The sequence below is a fragment of the Aureococcus anophagefferens genome (assembly GCF_000186865.1).
Source record: "Aureococcus anophagefferens unplaced genomic scaffold AURANscaffold_5, whole genome shotgun sequence".
NCBI classification, from domain to species: Eukaryota; class Pelagophyceae; order Pelagomonadales; family Pelagomonadaceae; genus Aureococcus; species Aureococcus anophagefferens.
The window spans coordinates 1,655,326-1,677,085 of record NW_008705565.1 but is presented as its reverse complement, the minus strand read 5'-3'; the positions used below and the strand labels follow the sequence as shown (position 1 = coordinate 1,677,085).

Below are 21,760 nucleotides of genomic sequence, written 5' to 3'. Positions count from 1 at the left end.
GTGTCGCTCGGCGCGGGCGCGCGGCCGCGCGACGTCGTCCGCGCGCGCGTCGACGGGAGCCGCGACGTCGAGATCGTCGTGCCCGAGGCCGCGCGGCCCGGCGACGTGCTCCGCGTCCTCGGCGCCGTGCGCGTCGCCGTGCCCTCCGGCGCCTACGCCGGGTCGCCCCTCGCCGTGCCCCTGCCCGACGACGGCGGCGCCGCCGGCGCGCCGCCCGCGCGCGTCGTCGTCGCCGTGCCCCCGGGCCGCCCGCCCGGCGCCCACCTCTACGTCGCCCACCCCGTCGAGGTCGTCGCGCCCGCGCCGGGCCTCCGCCGCCTCCCGCCGCCGCCGACGTCGACCGCGGTCCTCGCGCACCTCCTCCCGCCCGCGTGCGACGCCGACGACCCGCCGCGCCTCGCGCCGCCCGCCGCGCACCAGGCCCTCGTCCGCGCGCCGCCCAACGACGACGACGCCCTCGCGGCCCTCGCCGACGAGAACGACCGCCTCAAGCGCGAGCTCTCCGCCATGCGCAACCTCCTCAAGACGACGAGCGCCCTCCTCCAGGAGTCCGCCGGCGGCGCGCAGGAGGAGGGGCCCGACGACGGGGGGCCAATGCGCGCGCTCCCGCCGCCGGCGGGGACGGGCTAACGGCGCTCCATGCGAAGCCCCGGCCGCCGAGTGGGAGAGAAAAGTATAAAAGTGGAGAGAAGACTTAGTATTGAAACCGAAGCCTTCTTCGTTGAAAAATGCACGGAAGCGAAGAAAAGAAAGGGTCGGCTCTTGGATATGAGTGGCTCCGAGAAAGTGGTCATCCTTGACATTCAAGCAACCGTCACGCATAATTTGGGAGGGCAGCCCATCGGCGGGCAGAGGTGTCGGCTTCTCCGCGGCGAGCTGCGAAGCGCCGGCTCCCGTCGGAGGTGCCGATGATGCGGCGGCTGCCCTTGGTGGTCGCCGTCTTGTGCGCGACCGCGCGCGTCGGGGCTGCGCGGGCTGCCCTTTCGGAGGCGGGTTGTCGCGATGATCCGACATGGCACAAGCATGGCGAGCCGACGCTCGACTGCCGCAGCATCTCCTCGACGCGCCACTGCTCCAGCTGGAAGAGCAGCGCTGGGATCGTCGCGAGCGTCGGCTGCCCGGGGCGGTGTCGCGCGGGCTGCGGCGCGCGACGGAGGCTCGAGGACTACGACGACTACTCGACGGACGACAACACGCCGACGGACGACCACTCCACGGACGACAACACGCCGACGGACGACAACCCCACGGACGACAACACGCCGACGGACGACTACCCCACGGACGACAACACGCCGACGGACGACTACCCCACGGACGACAACACGCCGACGGACGACTACTCCACGGACGACCACTCCACGGACGACAACACGCCGACGGACGACTACTCCACGGACGACCACTCCACGGACGACAACACGCCGACGGACGACCACTCCACGGACGACAACACGCCGACGGACGACAACCCCACGGACGACAACACGCCGACGGACGACTACCCCACGGACGACAACACGCCGACGGACGACTACTCCACGGACGACAACACGCCGACGGACGACTACCCCACGGACGACAACACGCCGACGGACGACTACCCCACGGACGACAACACGCCGACGGACGACTACTCCACGGACGACCACTCCACGGACGACAACACGCCGACGGACGACTACTCCACGGACGACCACTCCACGGACGACAACACGCCGACGGACGACCACTCCACGGACGACAACACGCCGACGGACGACAACCCCACGGACGACAACACGCCGACGGACGACTACCCCACGGACGACAACACGCCGACGGACGACTACCCCACGGACGACAACACGCCGACGGACGACTACTCCACGGACGACCACTCCACGGACGACAACACGCCGACGGACGACTACTCCACGGACGACCACTCCACGGACGACAACACGCCGACGGACGACCACTCCACGGACGACAACACGCCGACGGACGACAACCCCACGGACGACAACACGCCGACGGACGACTACCCCACGGACGACAACACGCCGACGGACGACTACCCCACGGACGACAACACGCCGACGCTCGAGGTCGAGATGTTGTTCGACGGCATGACGCTGTCGGAGGCCGAGGACAACGAGTACGTCTTCATTCTCGCCATGGCAACGCTGGCAGACATCCCCGCGGAGCAGATCGCCGTCTATTTCTACGAAGGCGGTCGACGAAAGCGCGGTCGACGGCGGCTGGAGGACTCGTCGGTCGTCGCCTATTACACGCTCACCTACTACGACTACAGCGAGTACAGCGACTCGACGAATAGTCTCTCGGAGATAAGTGACTCCGACATCGACACGGCGGTCGCGGACGCGGCCGCCGACGAAGGCGCGTCGTCGACGTTCTCGTCGTTCAGTACACAATCCTACGCCCTCGTCGGCGGGACCGTCATGGAAGACGACGCCTGGTCCTACGACTACGGCGGCGACGACTACGGCTACGGCTACGAAGGTTGCGACGACTCGACGACGTGGTACAAGTCCGGGAGCCCGGACAAGGACTGCGCGTACCTGTGGACGCAAAACAACATCGACGCCAAGTGCTACAGCTGGGAGAACGACGACGGCCAGCAGGCGTACCTGGCGTGCTACGACGCCTGCGGCACGTGCTACCTGGCGAGCGACTCGACGGAGTCGCCGACGTCGACGCCGGCGCCGTCGGGGCAGTGCGCGACGGCGACGATCAACATGTACGACGCGTACGGCGACGGCTGGAACGGCGGCGAGATCACGATCTACTCCGAGGAGGGCACGGACTCGTCGACGTCGGTGGCGACGGCGACGTTCTACGACGGCAAGACCGGCACCCAGGCCATGTGCCTCCCGGAGGGCTGCTACACGGTGACGCCGACCGAGGAGGGCATCTTTCCGTCCGAGATCACGTGGGACATCGCCGGCGTCGTCTCCGGCGACATCTACGACGAAGTGACGTTCTCCGTCGTCGACAGCGGCGGCCTCGCGCTCTCGGCGTCGGGGTGCTCGTTCACCGCCTCCCCGACGATCACGCCCAAGCCGTCGCTGTCGCCCGTGCCGACGGCGGTGCCGACGTCCTGCAGCGTGTTCCAGTTTCTCATGTTCGACCAGTACGGCGACGGCTGGAACGGCGCCTACTTCCAGATGAAGTCCGGCAGCACGACCCTCGCGGAATTCAGCCTCGACTCCGACGAGACCATCCTGGGCACGGGCGCGACGCTGACGTCGTCGCTGCCCGACGCGTGGGAAACGCGGGACTCGCAGACCTTCGGCGTCTGCCGCAGCTACAACACGCAGGTCAAGAACAACGTCGGCCGCGCGACGAGCGAGATGGCGTGCTGGGACAGCTGCCTCATGCTCCTGAACCCCCTGGAGATCGAGGCGGCCATGTGGGTGCCCACGTCGCAGCTGTGCTACTGCTACGAGACCTGCGACTGCGTCGGCACGAGCGAGATGTCGGACACGAGCGCGACGGTCATCGTCGCGGCCGGCTTCTTCGACGACACCCCCGCGGTCTGCAGCGACACGTCCTACGGCGGCGACGACTACGGCTACGACGACGACGACGACGACTACAGCGACGACGCGACGGCCTACGGCGACGACGACGGGTGCACCGACAGCACGAGCTGGAACATCAACTACTTCTCGAGCCGCACCTGCGAGTGGATCGAGACGGAGGGAGGCTCGAGCTGGTGCGACAGCGAGTCGAGCGACGGCGTCGAGGGCTGGGACGCGTGCCCGACGGCGTGCGGGATCTGCGTCCCCGACACGCTCTACATCGACGTGGGCTTCAGCGAGATCGCCTACACCGACGCCGAGGACAACGAAGACGTGTTCATCGCCGCCATGGCGGACGTCGCAGACCTCCCCGAGGACCAGGTCGAGGTCTACCTCTACTCCTATGACCGGCGGCGCGGGCGGCGGCTCGGCGACGCCGAGGACGGCGCCGCGGATCGGCGGCGGCTCACCGACACGGTCTACGCCTCCTTCACGCTGAACCTTTGGGACGATTCGGAGATCAGCAACACGCAGTCGAGCCTCAGCGGCGTCAACGCCGACGTTATCATCGACGCGATCAACGACGCGGCGTCCGATTACGGCGTGGAGGACGTGTTCGATTCCATCAGCGTCGACAGCTTCAGCGTCGTCGGCGGCACCGTCTTCAGCGACGACTGGAGTTACGACGACTACAACTACGGCAGCTCCGAATGCCGGGCCTACTCGGACTGCGGCTGCTCGGACGGCGAGTTCTGCAACTTCGACTACGGCACCTACGGCAGCTGCGAGTCCTGCGACAGCCACTCCGACGATTCGTCGTGCTACAGCGACGGCCTTCCCTCCGACGGCGAGGAGGACTGCGTCGCGTGCTGCTTCAGCGACACGTCCTACGGCGGCGACGACTACCCCATGGACGACTACCCCACGGACGACTACTCCAACGACGATTACCACCAGGACGACTACTCCAACGACGATTACCACCAGGACGACTACTCCAACGACGATTACCACATGGACGACTACTCCAACGACGATTACCACATGGACGACTACAACGACGGAACCTGGGAGGGCCGGCGCCTCGCGCGCGCCGCCGGGAAGCGGCGCCGCCAGGCCGTCGTCGCCTTGCCCACGCGCCTCATCAGCGACCTGCCCGGGGTGCGCGAAAAGGTGGAAGCGCTGACGTCGAAGCGCGGCGGCGCCACGGGGAACGGCACGGCCGAGGCGCGGCGGCTCCAATACTGGAACAACTACGCGTACGGATACTACGGCGAGCCCGAGTACAACAGCGAGGGCGTCTTCGTGAGCGGCGACGTGTGCCTCTTCAGCGGATGCATCGACGTCGAGATCGACGAGGGTGACAACCCGGACGAGATCTCCTGGCTCTTCAACCACAACGTCGAATCGAGCGGCGGCGCGCCCTTCCAGGCCGAGATCCTCATCTCCGGGAGCACCGTCCAGCTGAGCTGCGAGACGCAGCCCCCGACGACGCTCGCGCCGACCGAGGGGAGCGCGGCGCCGACGATGACGCCGGCGCCGACGTTCGCGCCGACGACGGCGGTTCCCACGATATCGAACGCGCCGACGGCGCTCTTCGCGTCCGTGACGTCCTACGCCGAGCTCAGCGACGAAATGAGCGCGATAGCGGGCGGGGCGGGGCGGCCCATCACCATCGGGGCCGACTTCACGACGACGGCGGCGATCACCTTCTCCGGCTCGAGCGCGGTCGGGCAAATATACGGGCTCGACTACACCGTGACCGCGTCGTCGCACACGCACGGCATGTTCATCGTCGCGCAGCAGGCGGACCTCGAGATCAGCGACGTCACCTTCGTCGGCGGCCTCATCAACGCGGGCGAGGACGCGAACGTCGACGGCATCGAGAACGCGTGCCGCGCGGAGAGCACGGCGTCGGTCCTGAGCGGGAACGCCATCTACATCACCGACGGCGCGACGGTGACCCTGGAGCGCGTGACAATGCGGTGGTTCGGCGCCCAGTACGGCGGCGGGGTCTACGTCACGAGCGACGCGACGATCTTTGCCTACGAGACGACGTTCAACCTCTGCTGCGCGCACTACAAGGGCGGCGGGCTCTTCGTCACCAACGGCCACTTCTACCTGCACAACTCGACGTTCTCGGAGGGCTACGTGAAGGACGACGGCGACGGGTCCGCCGTCATGATCGACGGCGCCGACGGCTACCTCGCGGAGATCCGCTACACGACGTTCGACGGCAACAGGGGCGGCACGACGGTCAAGATGGAGGAAGTCGACCTGCAGCTCTACGACACGACGGTGACGAACAGCGTGGCCAACGGGGACGGCAACACGGAGTTCCTCAGCTGCGAGGACGGCGGCCAGCTCGTCCTCGCGCGCATCTTCATGGTCGACACGGACCTGATCAACATCGGCGACGCGTGCATCGCGTTCCTCTACCACGCGAACGACGGCGACGACCAGGACATCCTGACGACGGCGTCGGCGGCCTCGGGCTCGCTCTCCGTGACCCGCTACTACTACACCTACCCCTGCCCCGCGGGCAAGTACAGCGAGGACGGCCTCGAGCACACGGACGCCATCAACGCGAACGACCCGACGTGCTCGTCGAACGTGGCCAAGTGCAACGACGCCTGCGAGGTCTGCGTCGCGGGCCGCTACCTCGGCGAGGACGAGAGCCACCTCACGCACATGGGGATCCTCGCCTGCGATGCGTGCCCCGTCGGCACGGCGAACGGCGACTGGGGCGACGTGACCGCGCACGACTCCGTCTTCGACTGCGAGAGCTGCGCGGCGGGCTCCTACGTCGACACGACGGGCGCGACGGAGTGCATCGACTGCGTCGACGGGACCTACAGCGCCGACATCGAGTCGCTCTACTGCTCCGTCTGCCTCCCGGGCACGGCCGCGAACGGCACGCGGCAGACGGCGTGCGTCGACTGCGCCGCGGGCTACTTCTCGCTCGGGTCCGTCGCCTTCTGCACGGCCTGCCCGACGGGCACGTACCAGCCGGACACGGCCCAGGCCATCTGCCTCAACTCGCCCGCGGGCTTCAGCAACAACGAGACGGGCGCGGCCGCGCCCGACGTCTGCCCCGCGGGCACGTACTCGCAGGGCTCCGCCGACGAGTGCGACGACTGCCCCGCGGGCTACTACAGCGCCTTCAGCGGCGCTCAGTCCTGCACCATCGCGGCGCCGGGCCAGTACGTGGCGGCGGCCGGCGCCAAGGCGACGACGGCCTGCGCCGCGGGCACGATCTCGGGCTCGGGCGCGTCCGCGTGCACGAACTGCAAGTTGGGCAGCTACGTCGCCCTCACGGGCCAGGAGTCGTGCACGAACGCCGACGCGGGGTCCTACGTCGCCGCCTTGGGCGCGTCGGCGCAGACGGCCTGCGCTGTTGGCAAGATCTCGGGCAGCGCGGCGTCCGAGTGCGAGGACTGCGCGCCGGGCTCGTTCGCGGCGGCCACGGGCATGACGTCCTGCACGCTCGTGACGGCCGGGTCCTTCGTCGCCGTCGACGGCGCGTCGGCGGAGACGCCGTGCCCCGCGGGCAAGTACTCCGGGAGCGCCGCGTCCGAGTGCGTCGACTGCCCCGCGGGCACGTACGCGGCGGCCGAGGGCGCGAACGCGTGCTCGAACGCGGACCCCGGCGAGTTCGTCGCCGTCGCCGGGTCGTCCGCCGGCGCCGAGTGCCCGACGGGCACCTACTCGGGCAGCGGCCAGTCCGCGTGCACGGACTGCGAGCGGGGCTACTACGCGCCGAGCGCCGCGTCGACGTCGTGCCAGCTCGTCAACGGCGGCAGCTACGTCGCCGCCGAGGGCGCCTCGGAGCAGCTCGCCTGCCCCGCGGGCACGTACTCGTCGACGGGCGCGTCGGCCTGCGTCGACTGCGCCATCGGCACCTACAGCCCCAACGCGGGCACGTCGTCGTGCTCGACGTCGCTCGCGGGCACGTACGTCGACTTCCTCGGCGCCTCCGAGGGCGTCTGCTGCCCCGCGGGCAAGTACTCCGGCGCGGGCGCGACGGCCTGCACGAACTGCGAGGCCGGGAGCTACGGCACGGAGGCGTGCGCGACGTCGTGCACGCTCGTGACCGCGGGCACGTTCGTCACCGAGGAGGGCCAGTCCGAGGCGACGGCGTGCCCCGCGGGCAAGTACGCGGGCACGGGCGCCACGGAGTGCGCGGACTGCGCCATCGGCACCTACAGCCCCAACGCCGCGTCGGACTCGTGCTGGACCGCCGCGGCGGGCTCGTACGTCGGCCTCGCGGGCCAGTCCGAGGCGACGGCGTGCCCCGCGGGCACGTTCTCGGGCGCGGGCCAGAGCGAGTGCGACGACTGCCCCGCCGGGCGCTACTACGCCGAGACGGGCGGCACGGGCTGCACGCTGACGACGGCCGGCTACTACGCGGCGACGCCGGGCCTCACGGAGCAGGCCGCGTGCGCCGTCGGCACGTACTCGGCGACGGCCGCGTCCGAGTGCACGGGCTGCGAGGCGGGCAAGTACAACGCGGAGACGGGCCAGAGCGGCTGCACGTCGGCGAACCCGGGCGAGTACGTCGGCGCGGCGGGCGCGTCCGCGGGCACCGCGTGCCCCGTCGGCACGTACTCGGGCAGCGGCCAGACGGAGTGCACGCCCTGCGCCGCGGGCACCTACGTCGCGACGGAGGGCAACACGGCCTGCGTGCTCGCCGACGGCGGCACCTACGTGCCCGCCGGCGGCGCGACGGCGGGGACGCCCTGCCCCTCGGGCAAGTACAGCGGCAGCGGCCAGACGGAGTGCACGGACTGCCTCGCGGGGTCCTACACGGACGACAGCGTGCTCACGAAGACGTCGTGCAACACGGCGGACGCGGGCACCTACGTCGACGCCGCCGGCGCGACGGCGGCGACGCCCTGCCCCGCGGGCACGTACAGCGGCAGCGGTCAGACGGTCTGCACGGACTGCGCCGTCGGCACGTACGCGTCCGCGACGGGCAGCCTCGCCTGCTCGCTGTCGAGCGCGGGCGCCTACGTCGACGCGACGGGCGCGAGCGGCGACACGGCCTGCGCGCCGGGCTCCTACTCGGGCACGGCCGCGTCCGCGTGCTCGCCGTGCACGCCGGGCAAGTACGCGACGGAGTCGGGCAAGTCGTCCTGCGACACGACGGACGCGGGGTCCTACGTGGACTTCGACGGCGCGACGGCGGGCGTGCCCTGCCCCACGGGCCGCTACAGCGGCAGCGGCCAGTCCGAGTGCACGGCCTGCGGCGCGACGACGTTCGCGGCCGCGAACGGGTCGACGTCGTGCTCGCTCGCGGACGGCGGCTACTACGTCGAGGCGTCGGGCGCGGCGAGCCAGACGGCCTGCCCCGGCGGCTTCTACAGCGGCTCGGGGGCCTCGGCCTGCACGGCCTGCGAGGAGGGCAGGTACACGGACGCGCTCGCGCAGACGAGCTGCGGCCTCTCCGGCGGCGGCTACTACGTCGCCGTGACGGGGTCGACGGAGCCGGAGCCCTGCGCGGCGGGCCGCTACAGCGGCTCCGGCGCGTCCTTCTGCCAGATCTGCGCCACGGGCACGACGTCGAAGGACGCGTCCGCGACGTGCGTCACGTCCGACGCGGGCTACATCGCGCCGTCCGCGGAGGTCTACGGCCTCGAGATCGCGTCGAGCCTCGTCTTCGACGGCGTCGACGTCGACCTCTTCAACAGCGACCCGGCGTCCCAGGCCGCGTACGCCGACGCGCTCGCGGAGCTCCTCGCGTCGGACCCCTTCTCCGAGCTCGTCGACTCCGTCGCCATCGGGACCGTGGGCCCCGCGGTGGCCCTGGGCCGCCGGCGCGCCCACGTGCGCGGCCTGCTGGCGACGGCGACGGCGACGATCCCCTTCACGGTCCGCGCCAACTACAGCGCGTCCGCCGCGGAGAACGTGTCCGACGTCGTGCCCTACATCCTCGACGACTTCACGGACGACATCAAGCTCGACACCTACAGCGGCGACCTCCAGGCCGCCGTCGCCGCCGCCGGCGCGCCCGCGCTCGCCGACGCGTCCGTCGACGAGGACGAGACCCTCGAGGCCGTCGACGAGACGGAGCTGCCGACGTACGAGCTCGTGTCGGCCGCGTCGTTCGACGGCCAGAGCCAGTGCCCCGCGGGCACCTACTCGCTGAGCGGCGCGTCCTACTGCATCACCTGCGACCCGGGCTCCTACACGGCCATCGACGGCCAGACGTCGTGCCTCTTCTCCGACGCGGGGTCCTACGTCGCGACGTCGGGCGCGACGGCGCAGTCGACGTGCGCCGCGGGCACCTACACGGCGGGCTCCGGCGCCCGCGACTGCTCGTTGTGCGCCGCGGGCACGTTCCAGGCCTCGGCGGGCATGACGTCCTGCGGCCTGTCGAACGCGGGGTCCTACGTGCCCACGACGGGCGCGACGGCCGAGACGCCGTGCGCGCCGGGCAAGTTCTCCGGCTCCGGCGCGTCCGAGTGCGCGCAGTGCAGCCCGGGCTTCTACACGGGGGAGACGGGCCAGTCGGCCTGCTCCCTCACGGACGCGGGCAAGTACGTCGACGTCGCCGGGTCCTCGACGCAGACGCCGTGCCCGCCGGGCACGTACTCGGGCTCGGGCGCGTCCGCGTGCTCCGACTGCGCCGCGGGCACCTACTCGGACAACGACGCCGGCGCCGCGTCCTGCACGACCGTGAGCGCCGGGGGCTACGTCGGCGTCGCGGGCGCGTCGGCGCAGACGCCGTGCGCGCCGGGCAAGTTCTCCGGCTCCGGCGCGTCCGAGTGCACGCAGTGCAGCCCGGGCTTCTACACGGGGGAGACGGGCCAGTCGGCCTGCTCCCTCGCGGACGCGGGCAAGTACGTCGACGTCGCCGGGTCCTCGACGCAGACGCCGTGCCCGCCGGGCACGTACTCGGGCTCGGGCGCGTCCGCGTGCTCCGACTGCGCCGCGGGCACCTACTCGGACAACGACGCCGGCGCCGCGTCCTGCACGACCGTGAGCGCCGGGGGCTACGTCGGCGTCGCGGGCGCGTCGGCGCAGACGCCGTGCCCCGCGGGCCACTACAGCGGCTCCGCGGCGACGGCGTGCGACGCGTGCGCCGTCGGCACGTACGCGGCCGGCGAGGGGTCCACGTCCTGCTCCCTCGTCGCCGGCGGCGGCTACGTCGGCGCCGAGGGCGCCTCGGCCCAGACCGCGTGCCCCGCGGGCACCTACAGCGGCTCCGGCGCGACCGCGTGCGAGCCCTGCGGCCTCGCGTCGTTCGCCGGCGCCGAGGGGTCGACGTCGTGCACGCTGAGCGACGCGGGCTACCACGTCGCGTCGGCGGGCCAGTCCGCGGCGGACCCCTGCCCCGCGGGCTCCTACAGCGGCTCGGGCGCGTCGGCCTGCGCGGCGTGCGAGGTCGGCCGCTACACGGACGCCGACGCGCAGAGCGCGTGCGGCCTGAGCGACGGCGGCTACTACGTGCCCCTCGAGGGGTCCACGGAGCCCTTCCCCTGCGTCTCCGGCCGCTACAGCGGCTCCGGCGCGTCCTTCTGCCAGATCTGCGGCCCGGGGACGACGTCCGACGAGGGCTCGGCCGCGTGCACGACGTCCGACGCGGGCTCGATCGCCGCGTCCGCGGAGATCTACGTCATCACGCTCGCGTCGGCGCTCAACGTCGACGGCGCGTCGAGCGCCGACGCCGACGACGTCAAGGCGGCGCTCCTCGCGGCCTTTGGGGGCGACAACGCCTTCAGCGACCGCGTCGTCCTCGACCCCGTCGACACGATCCGCGTCGCGGACGTCGGGCCCATGGACGGCGCGTCCATCCCCTTCAGCCTCGCGGCGAACTACTCGGCGACGGCCGACGAGGACATGGAGGAGGTGAAGGCCCTCGTGTCGCTCGACTTTTACGACGCGACGCTCGACGCGGCCGGCGACCTCGAGGCCGCGTTCGCCGGGTCGCTCGCGGGCGCGACGGTCGAGAGCGTCGACGACCCGGAGCCGTCCTACGAGCTCTGGGGCGAGGAGTCCTTCTCCGGCACGGCCCTCTGCCCCGCGGGCAAGTACTCGCTGAGCGGCGCCTCCGTCTGCGTCTGGTGCGACCCGGGCTCGTACACGTCGACGAGCGGCATGTCGACGTGCCTCTTCAGCGACGCGGGCTCCTACGTGTCCTACACGGGCGCGACGGGCCAGCTCGCCTGCCCCGCGGGCCGCTACACGGCGGGCTCCGGCGCCCACTCCTGCGAGCTCTGCGCGTCGGGCACGTTCAACGACGCGGACGGCTCGACGTCCTGCAGCCTCGCGAACGCGGGCTCCTACGTGACGCGCCCGGGCCAGACGGCGGAGGACGCCTGCGAGGCCGGGCGCTACAGCGGGTCCGGCGCCACGGTCTGCTCGAACTGCCCCCTGGGCTTCTACGCGGCCGACGAGGGCGTCGCGGCGTGCACGCTCGCCGAGGCCGGGTCCTACGTCGGCGAGACCGGGTCCACGGCCACGACGCCCTGCGCGTTGGGCCTCTACAGCGGGTCCGGCGCGAGCGCCTGCAGCGCCTGCGACCCGGGCAAGTACGCCGACGAGCTCGGCACGAGCTCGTGCTCCATCAGCGACGCGGGCACGTACGTCGCCGACGAGGGCGCGACGGGCGGCGTCGACTGCCCCGCGGGCACCTACAGCGGCAGCGGCCAGACCGTGTGCACGGACTGCGCCCGCGGCACCTACGCGTCGACGGAGGGCAACACGGCCTGCTCCACGGCCGACGGCGGCACGTACGTCGACGAGCTCGGCGCGTCGGCGGCGACGCCGTGCCCCGTGGGCCGCTACTCCGGCAGCGGCCAGACGACGTGCACCAAGTGCACCAAGGGCACCTACCAGGACGCCGAGGGCACGACGACCTGCTCGCTCACGGACGCGGGCTACTACGTCGACTACCACGGCGCGTCCGCGCAGGACGCGTGCCCCGCGGGCAAGTACAGCTCCATGGGCCAGGCGGCCTGCACCAAGTGCCAGGAGGGTAGGTACAACGCCAACGCGGGCCAGAGCGAGTGCGGCCTCACGAACGGCGGCTACTTCGTGTCCGTGACGGGCGCGACGGCCGAGGTCGAGTGCTCCGCGGGCCGCTACTCGGGCAGCGGCCAGGCGCGCTGCGACCTCTGCGAGAGCGGCACGACGTCCGACGCCGGCGCGGCGTCCTGCTACACGACGGCGGCGGGCACCGTCGCGGCGCCCAACGAGGTCTACGGCATCGAGCTCGAGTCGTCGCTGACGCTCGGCAACGTGACCGCGGACGAGGTCAACGGCGACGCCTCCACGCAGTCCGACCTGCTGACCGTCCTCGAGACGACCTTCGCGGGCGACGACTCCTTCTCGGACCTCGTCGACTCGGCGGAGATCTCGGGCCTCGGCGAGGCCACGGACTCGACGGCCGACGACGACGCGCGGCGCCTCGACGAGGGCTACGTCTACACGACGCTCCCCTTCACCCTCAGCACGAACTACACGGCGGCGTCGGGCGAGAACCTGACGTCGGCCACGGACCTCATCACGTCCCAGCTCGTCGACGCGATCACCGCGGCCGTCGAGGACGGCACGCTCGCGGCGAACATCCGCCGGTACGCGAACGCGACGCTGGGCGCCCTGGGCGCGGGCGTCGACGGCGACCGGTCCATCGACGGCGCGTCGCGGTCGCGCTCCAACGGCTGGAACAAGGTGAGCCCCGACGTCGACTCCTACACGCAGTGCCCGCGCGGCAAGTACTCCGAGGCCGGCGCGGCGGGCTGCGTCCTCTGCGGCACGGGCCGCTACACGGACCAGCCGGCCCAGACGGAGTGCAAGAAGGCGGACCAGGGCTACTACGTGCCCGTCTCCGGCGCGACGAACCAGACGGAGTGCCCCGTGGGCACGTACTCGGCGACGGAGTACGCGGCGTGCATCGACTGCTCCCTCGGCAAGTACACGAACCACACGGCGACGGCCGGCGGCTGCTACACCTGCGCGAACCCGCTGACGACCGTCGAGTCCGGCGCGACCTACTGCGACGCCTGCGTGTCGGGCAACTACTGGGACTCGGTCTACTGGCTCACGGACGGCCGCGACGCCCTCGAGGCGTCCATGACCGAGTACTACGAGCTCCTGGGCACGGACGAGGCCATCACGGGCGGGGGCACGCAGTGCGCGGACTGCTGCGTCAACTGCGACGACCAGCAGGAGGAGGGGCTCGACTGCGACTACCCGGGCATGACCATCGAGGGCCTCGAGGTCGAGCGCGGCTGGTGGCGGACGAACAAGTTCGCGGACCAGGCCTACATCTGCCAGCTCAGCGGCGCCTGCAAGGGCGGCAACGACACGGACACGCAGTGCAAGGAGGGCCACTACGGCGTCAAGTGCGGCCTCTGCGAGGACAACTGGATGTACGACTCCGTCGTCAACCGGTGCGTCGAGTGCGCGAGCCCCGCGATCGACATCACGGGCTCGCCGGGCAAGCTCATCGGCGCGGCCATGATCTTCGCCGTGCTGAGCGCCGTCGCCGTCTGGTACGCGCGCAAGTACTGCTCCATGAAGCAGATCGGCAAGCTGCAGGACCTCATCATCATGGGCCTCGTCAAGGGCGGCGAGGACGCCATGGACGACGGCATCGACGACGCCGCGGACGGCGCCGGCGACGTCGCCGCCGAGGTCGAGGGCGACGCCGCGGACGTCGCCGAGGTCGACGCGGACGTCGACGAGGACGTCGACGCGGACGGCCACGGCCACGGCGACGGCGGCACGAACTACGCCAAGTACATCACGAAGATCAAGATCGTCATGGGCCTCTACCAGATCATCGGGTCCATGACGTGGCAGCTCCCGCAGATCCCGTTCCCGGACATCATGCAGGCGCCCATCTCCTTCTCCAACTACTTTAGCTTCGACGTCTTCAGCGTGATCCCGCTGGAGTGCTACGGGTCCGTGTCCTTCTTCAACTCCATGGTCATGACGACGACGCTGCCCTTCATCGTCGCCGCGCTCATCGTCGCCTACGTCGGCCTCCGGTTCCTCTGCGTCACGGACCCCGACAAGCGGAAGCACCTGAAGAACAGCGCGTCGTATGCTTTGCTCCTGCTGAGCTTCTGCGTCTTGCCGGGCTGCTCGAGCGTCTGCTTCCAGTACTTTGGGTGCTCGGAGTACGAGATGGGCGCGACGTACAACGGCAAGGCGCGCGCCATGCTGTCCGTGCTCAACGCGGACCCGAACATCCGCTGCAACGAGCCGCGCTACGACTCCTGGCGGCTCTACGTGCTCCTCATGATCTTCATCTACCCCATCGGGACGCCCCTGGGCTACTGGGCCCTGCTCCGGTCGAAGAGGCACATGATCGACCCGCTGCTCGAGGACGACGGGAACCAGGTCGACGAGGACGACCTCTTCGCCAAGGCGCGCGAGGACTTCGAGCTCGTCATGCAGCAGGAGCACAAGCTCGTCATCCGCCACGTCGAGTACGCCGACGAGATCGCGGTCTGCGCGTTCCTCATCGAGGAGTACGAGCCGCGGTGCTGGTGGTTCTCCGTCTACGAGGTCTGCCGCCGCCTCATCCTCACGGGGGGGCTCACGATCTTCAAGGCCGGCGGCGCGACGCAGGTCGCCATCGGCATGCTCGTCGCCATGATCTCCTACCGCGTCTACGTCGGCTACGCGCCGTTCATCGACGACGACGACGACGCGATCAGCGAGGTCTGCCAGACGCAGCTCGTCATCGTCTTCTTCGGCGCGCTCATGCTCACGGTGCAGAACATGGTGCCCGAGGACGAGCAGGAGAGCGGCTTCGCGCAGAACCTCTTCGGCATCGTGCTCACGATGGTCTTCTTCGCGGGCATGTTCGTCGCGGCGTACTACGTCTTCCTCGAGGCCTGCGGCCGCAACGTGTCCAAGCACTTCGCGCCCTACATGTGGGAGAACCCGGCCTACGTCAAGTCGCGCAACTCCATCTTCGGGGACCCGGACGACCCGAACATCAAGCGCCACGCGCGGCCCGAGATATCGGGCAAGCTCACCGCGGACGACTTCAAGTTCGCCGTCGGCTTCCGCCAGCAGGGCAAGGTCGAGAAGGACGCCGAGGCGGAGCTCCTCGAGGCCATGTCGCCCGAGGAGCGGGAGACGTACCAGGCCATGGGCGACGACGAGAAACGCGCGTACGTCGCGCTCGAGCCCGAGGAGCGGGAGACGTTCCAGGCCATGGGCGACGACGAGCGCCGCGCGTACGTCGCGCTCAAGTCGGCCGCGGACGACGACGACGCGCCGCCCGAGAAGAAGAGGCCCGACGCCTGGTCCGACGCGCCCCCGGCGGCGGACGACGAGGAGAAGACCGACGAGGCCGGCGGCCTCGACGCCTTCCTCTGCACGCAGCTCGGCGCGGCGCCGGACGGGCCGCCGCGCGCGAACTGCCTCACGATCACGTTCGCCGACGAGCAGGAGGCCGACGACGACGTCGCGCTCTGCTGCGGCGTCGACGACCGGTCCGCGGCGAAGATCGCCGCCGAGGACGCGGGACGCGCGCCGCCGGACGACGACGGCCCGCCGCCGCTCGTCGCGATCCCGGCGGACGAGACCGCGGACCCGAACGCGCCCCACGCGGAGGTGCGCCTCGCCAACAGCTCCTACGGCGACAGCCTCTGCGGCAACGCCTGCGGCGACGCCGGCGACGCGCCGTCGTCCCTCCCCCCCGGCGGCGGCGGCCTCCACCTCTGAATCAGGCTCTGATGATCCCCCCTTTTTTTGCCTCCCATTTTCCCTCTGCCCTTCTCCATTCCATTTGCCCTGAAGGGCGAAGCGAACGTGGGTTTACTTACAAAACATCCTCCTCAAAGTCGAGGACCCAGGTGACGACCTGCGTCGTCGCGTTGTGCGCCTCGTCGATGGCGCTCGACGGCGCGCCGGGGCACGTCGGGACCTCGTCCTCGACCCAGCCCGCGTACCAGTCCCAGGTCGCGGACGCCGGCCGCGAGACGACCATGGTGCTCGTCGAGCCGCTGCTCGGGTAGTGCGCCCGGTCGCGCATGCCGTAGAGCTCCCAGCACGAGTTCACGTTCGCGTGGTCGTAGGCGGCCTCGCTCCAGGAGGAAGTGTCCGGTTCGAGCAGCCCCATGTAGGGCTTCGCGACCTCGAGCACGGAGACGCGCGTCGGGTCGCCGACGACGCCCATCGTCAAGGTCCACGCGAAATCGTCGTCGAGCGCGAACTCGGTGAAGAGCGTCTCGCCGGGGATCGTCTCGAAGACCTCGCCGGCGGCCGCGTGCGACTGCGTCTTGTTGCCGACGGAGATCTCCATGAAGTACTGGGTCCCGAAGATGTAGGTCTTCGTCGAGCACCAGAGCGGCTCGTACGCCGGCGGGCCCGTCGAGTTGCAGAGCGGCTGCCCGAGCATGAGCTGCGGCACGAACTGGTTCATGAGCCCGGCCTTGGGGCCGCCGCCGAAGAAGATGTTGAAGTAAATGAAGTCCGTGATGGAGTCGTCGACCTCCGCCGTCGGCAGGCCGGGGACGTCGAAGGTGGCGGTGAAGGTCGTCTGGGGAGACACCGGGTAGTGAGCCATGCCGCAGCAGGCCGAGCCCTTGCAGGAGTCCGCGACGTTGTTGCTAATGTGGCGATGGTTGAGCATCGATCCGCGGGCACCGCGAGCGAGCGCACTGAGAAGGAAGAGGGCGGCCATGTTTCGGGCTGCCTGTGGATAAAAAAGTTCAATACATCTTCAACCAGAACTGCTTGAAGTGTATTGGCCGAATCTCTGAGCGCTCCCCCTCGGCTCTAGATCTCGCGCAGTTGCTTCTTTGTTGGGGCCTCGAGAGACGCGACGTCGGATCACCGTGGAGGCGGCCCACCGCACCGCGCGCGACTCGGAGCCTGGGCCCGGCCCTCAGAGCCGCGCGAAAGCGCCCCGATGAAACGAACTCACCTGCTTTTTACTCTGCCGCTCACTGGCACTTGAGCTCACTCTCGAGCTCGGCCATGTCGGCGTCGACCATCTCCGTGGCGAGCGCCTTGAAGGTGATCTTGGGCTTCCAGCCGAGGTCGCGGCGCGCCTTGGCGGCGTCGCCGACGAGGAGGTCGACCTCCGTCGGGCGGTAGTACTTGGGGTCGATCTTGACGAGGACGCGGCTCTCGTCGCTCGCGTCGACGCCGACCTCGTCCGCGGTGCCGGCCTCGCCGACCCACTTGATCTTGACGCCGACGTGCTCGAAGCTCACCTCGACGAACTCGCGGACGCTGTGGCACTCGCCCGTCGCGAGGACGTAGTCGTCGGGCACGTCGCGCTGGACCATGAGCCACATGCCCTCGACGTAGTCGCGCGCGTGGCCCCAGTCGCGCTTCGCGTCGAGGTTGCCGAGGTAGAGCGTCGACTGGAGGCCGCGCTTGATGCGGACGACGGCCCGCGTGATCTTGCGCGTGACGAAGGTCGGGCCGCGGCGCGGCGACTCGTGGTTGAAGAGGATGCCGTTCGTGAGGTGCATGCCGTAGGCCTCGCGGTAGTTGACGAGCATCCAGTACGCGTACTGCTTCGCGACGCCGTAGGGCGACCGCGGGTAGAAGGGCGTCGTCTCCGTCTGGGGGATGGCCTGCACCTTGCCGTAGAGCTCGGACGTCGACGCCTGGTAGAGGCGGCAGCTCTTCTCGAGCCCCGCGGAGCGCATCGCGTTGAGGAGCCGGAGCGCGCCGACGCCGTCGGCCTCGGCCGTGTACTCGCTCATCTCGAAGGACACCTTGACGTGCGACATCGCGCCGAGGTTGTAGATCTCGTCGGGCTTGACCTCGCTGATGATGTGGAAGAGGTTGCTGCTGTCCGTCAGGTCGCCGTAGTGGAGGAAGAGGCGCACGTCGTCCGCGTGCATGTCCTTGTAGATGTGCTCGATGCGGCCCGTGTTGAACGACGACGACCGCCGGATGATGCCGTGGACGATGTAGCCCTTCTCGAGCAGGAACTCGGTGAGATAGGAGCCGTCCTGGCCCGTGATGCCCGTGACGAGCGCGACCTTGGGTGTCGTCATGCTTTTCCGCGGTGGAGTGGTGTGTCGGCGGTGCGCGGGACGTTCGTGCCTCGCGGTATAAAGCTGTGCGCGTCGCGGTCGAGCGCCGCTGTGGGGTGGTGGCGGTGCTGCGGGACGCGACGACGTGCGCGGGTCGGCGAGCCGGAGACGAGACGCGGGTGAGATGTCGGCCAGGTCGGCACCGCGAAGTCGCAAGGAGATCGTGCAGTTTTGCCAAAGTGCTGCCCCGAGGCTGCTTATGGCTGGCCAAATCGTCGACATGTCTAGGCCTCTGTGAGAGCTGTGCTCAAGACGTCCTGAAGCCTGCACCAACAGCGCCTGCATCAACACGACCATGTCTGGCTTTGCGCTGCTCGTTGCCACCATCGGCGAAGCGCCGCTGAGCGCGTCCACAGCAATTCTCATGCTCATGCTCGCCTTCCATTCGATACGGCTCCCGCCAGGCGTCCCGGCCATGCTCAACCTCGTCCTCGCCCCGTTCCTCGGCGCGGTGCGCGGCGCGCAGATGCGCGAGCTGGCATTCCGCCTCTCCGTCGTCCGTCACGCCGCGCTCACGTTCTGGCTGTGGGCCTGCTGGAAGGTCGCGGCGACGGGCGATCGCGACTTCGGCGCGGTGACCTTCCTGCCGCTGTTGGTCGTGTCCGCCCGCGGCGGCGAGGGCAGCTCGTCGCGCGCGTTCGGCGTCCAGCTCGCGCTGTCTACCGGGCTCATCGCGTGGAACTACGGCCTCGTCTTCGCTTGGCACGGCGAGGAGCTCCCGTTCGGATTCAACGCGTACCTCGGCGTCGGCATGTTTTACTGGGCGGCTCTCGGCGTCTGGGCCCTGTTGGCGGTCCCGCTGCGCGCGGACGTGCGCGCGGCCCAGGAGGCGTGGCTCTCGAGGCACGCGGGGAGCGCGGTTTAGCCATGCTAGGCGGTTTAGATATCCCTGGCGAGCATGTCGGCGACGTGGGCCTTCATGGACGGGTATATCACGTCGGACTCCGTGCCCTGGAAGGTCGCGAGGACGCCGCGGCTTTCGTAATGGTCGACGAGCGCCTGCGTGAGGTCGTCGTAGCGCTCGAGGCGCGTGCGGATGGCGTCGGCCGTGTCGTCCGGGCGCGTCACGAGGGGCTCGCCCGTCTCGTCGTCGAGGCCCTCGACCTCCGGCGGGTTCCAGTCGACGTGGTAGCTCCGCCCCGACGCGACGTGCACGCGGCGCCCGCCGAGCCGCGCGAGGATCTCCGCCTCGGGGATCTCCAGGTTGAGCACGAGGTCGATGTCGACGCCGTTGCGGTCGAGTTCGCGGGCCTGGGCGATGTTGCGCGGGAAGCCGTCGAGGAGCCACCGGTCGCCGGGCCGCGCGAGCTGGCCGACGACGAGCTTCGTCACGACGTCGTCGGGCACGAGGAAGCCGTCGTTGATGAACGCCTCCGACTCGCGGCCCAGGCGCGTTCCCTCGGCGACTTCGCGGCGGAGCGCGTCGCCGGCGGAGACGTGAAAGAAGTCAAAGTCGCGCACGAGGCGCTTCGACAACGTGCCCTTGCCGCCGCCCGGAGGACCGAGGATCAGGGCGCGGAGGCTTTTCATTGAAGCAACAAAGCCTACTCGCCTTGCTAAGGCGGCACGATGTACGAGAGAGGCTCTCCAGACAGGTCGTCTCGTGATTCAGCGATCTCGCAAAAGTTACCGCCGCAACATGTGCAACAGTCCGCAACAGTCTCATTCGGCTCGTCGAGTTGTGGCGCCAGAGATAAGACGTCGTCTCGTCGAGAACGAGATTGATTGTAAATCGTCGAGAACGCCGTCGGCGAGCTCAGTCTAAAGTTCGGCTCGTCGACGCGCTACCCGAGAATAAAAGTTCGTCTCGGTCGAGAACAAGGTCGACCACGCCTAAAAAGGTCGCGCCGTCGACCAAAACTCATGGCAGAAACGCACGACTTCGACGGCCTCGTCGAGCGGTTTCGGCGCGGCCAGGGGAACCTCGCGACGCTGCGCGCGCGGCTCGCGACGGCGAGCGAGGCCTGGGAGGCGCTCCACCGCGCGCTCTCCGACGTGGCCTGCGGCGCCATGCTCGACGCCGGCGGGTGGCCGCGCGGGCCCGGCGCGCTGTCCGTCGCGCTGACGGCCGCGGACGCGCACGGCACCGTCGGCCGCCTCGCGGCGGCCGCGGACGGCCCGCTCCGGCTCCTCGTCGACGAGGCCGCGGAGATCGACGCGCTCGTCAAGCGGCGCGGCGTCCTCGCCAACGACCACGACCTCCGCGAGGCCCAGTTCCGTCGCGTCGACGCCATGGCCGCGAACGGCGGCAGGCTCGACGCCGAGGTCGCGGCGTCCGCGAGCGCCTACATGCGGAGTTTGCACGCGCTCGACCGGGCGACGGCCCACGCGACCGCGGCGCTGGAGGCTTTTGATGAAGCTTTGGAGGCCGAGGAGGCCGCGGCCGTCGAGCTCGTCGCCGGCGCGCGCCTCGCGCACGCGCAAAGAGCCGCGGTGACGCTCGCGCCCGTCGTCGACCTTTCGCACGGCGACCCGACGGCGTCGTTCTCGCGGCTTTTGGACCGGTGCCGCACGGACGACCCGGCGCTGCGCCTGCCCGAGTCGCGCGCGCTCGCGGACGCCGTCGCCGCGGCGCGCGCGGACGCGGGCGTCCGCGTCGCCGCGACGCCGAGCGTCCTCGGCCACTTCGAGTCCGTCGAGATCGACGCGGCGCCGGACACGCGCTCCGTGGCGTTCCTCAAACGGCGCTGGTCGGGCGACGGCGAACCGCGGAGCCCGGAGGAGCGGCGCTCCGAGACCGTCGAGCGCAAGTTCCTCGCGTTCGCCTTCCCGGACGGCGACGGGCCCGCGAGCCCGGGACCGCGCGCCGCGGCCGCGGAGCCGGTCGCGGGCGCGACGCCCTTCTACACGCCCCGCGACGGGCGGCCCGAGCGCGAGGCGTCGCCCCGCGACGCGGGCGCGCACACGCCGCTGCCCGACGACCTCCTCGAGCGCATGGGCGCGCGCCCGGACGAGAGCGTCGACGACTCCACGAGCGAGGAGGAGGGCGTCTTCGATGCGCCCGGCGCCGCGCCGCCGCCGCCGGACGAGGAGGGCGTCTTCGACGCGCCCGGCGCCGCGCCGCCGCCGCCGGACGCGTCGACGCTCGAGGCGGCGGCCGCCGCGGTCGACGCTCTCGCCGACGACGACGCGACCGCGTCCTCGGCGTGGGAGTCCGCGTCCGGCGAATCGTGGGCGTCGGGGCGGGACGTCGACCTCTATACGATGTAG

At 70.3% G+C, this 21,760-nt stretch overlaps 4 protein-coding genes across 4 annotated transcripts; 2 read left to right on the top strand and 2 right to left on the bottom strand.

Moving 5' to 3' along the window:
* Positions 1-908: 908 nt before the first annotated feature.
* AURANDRAFT_62682 (hypothetical protein) lies at positions 909-16,217 on the top strand (the record flags this gene model as incomplete). The annotated part of the gene is made up of 3 exons (XM_009036949.1): positions 909-943; positions 1,157-6,529; positions 12,656-16,217. The coding sequence occupies 3 exons, from the start codon at positions 909-911 to the stop codon at positions 16,215-16,217; spliced, it is 8,970 nt and encodes a 2,989-aa protein (XP_009035197.1).
* Positions 16,218-17,440: 1,223 nt separating this feature from the next.
* Positions 17,441-18,511, bottom strand: AURANDRAFT_23507 (hypothetical protein; the record flags this gene model as incomplete). Its single annotated transcript, XM_009036703.1, has 1 exon — positions 17,441-18,511. The coding sequence occupies one exon, from the start codon at positions 18,509-18,511 to the stop codon at positions 17,441-17,443; it is 1,071 nt and encodes a 356-aa protein (XP_009034951.1).
* A 918-nt stretch (positions 18,512-19,429) lies between these two features.
* AURANDRAFT_62680 (hypothetical protein) lies at positions 19,430-20,080 on the bottom strand (the record flags this gene model as incomplete). The annotated part of the gene is made up of 1 exon (XM_009036702.1): positions 19,430-20,080. The coding sequence occupies one exon, from the start codon at positions 20,078-20,080 to the stop codon at positions 19,430-19,432; it is 651 nt and encodes a 216-aa protein (XP_009034950.1).
* Positions 20,081-20,413: 333 nt separating this feature from the next.
* Positions 20,414-21,760, top strand: AURANDRAFT_62679 (hypothetical protein; the record flags this gene model as incomplete). Its single annotated transcript, XM_009036950.1, has 1 exon — positions 20,414-21,760. The coding sequence occupies one exon, from the start codon at positions 20,414-20,416 to the stop codon at positions 21,758-21,760; it is 1,347 nt and encodes a 448-aa protein (XP_009035198.1).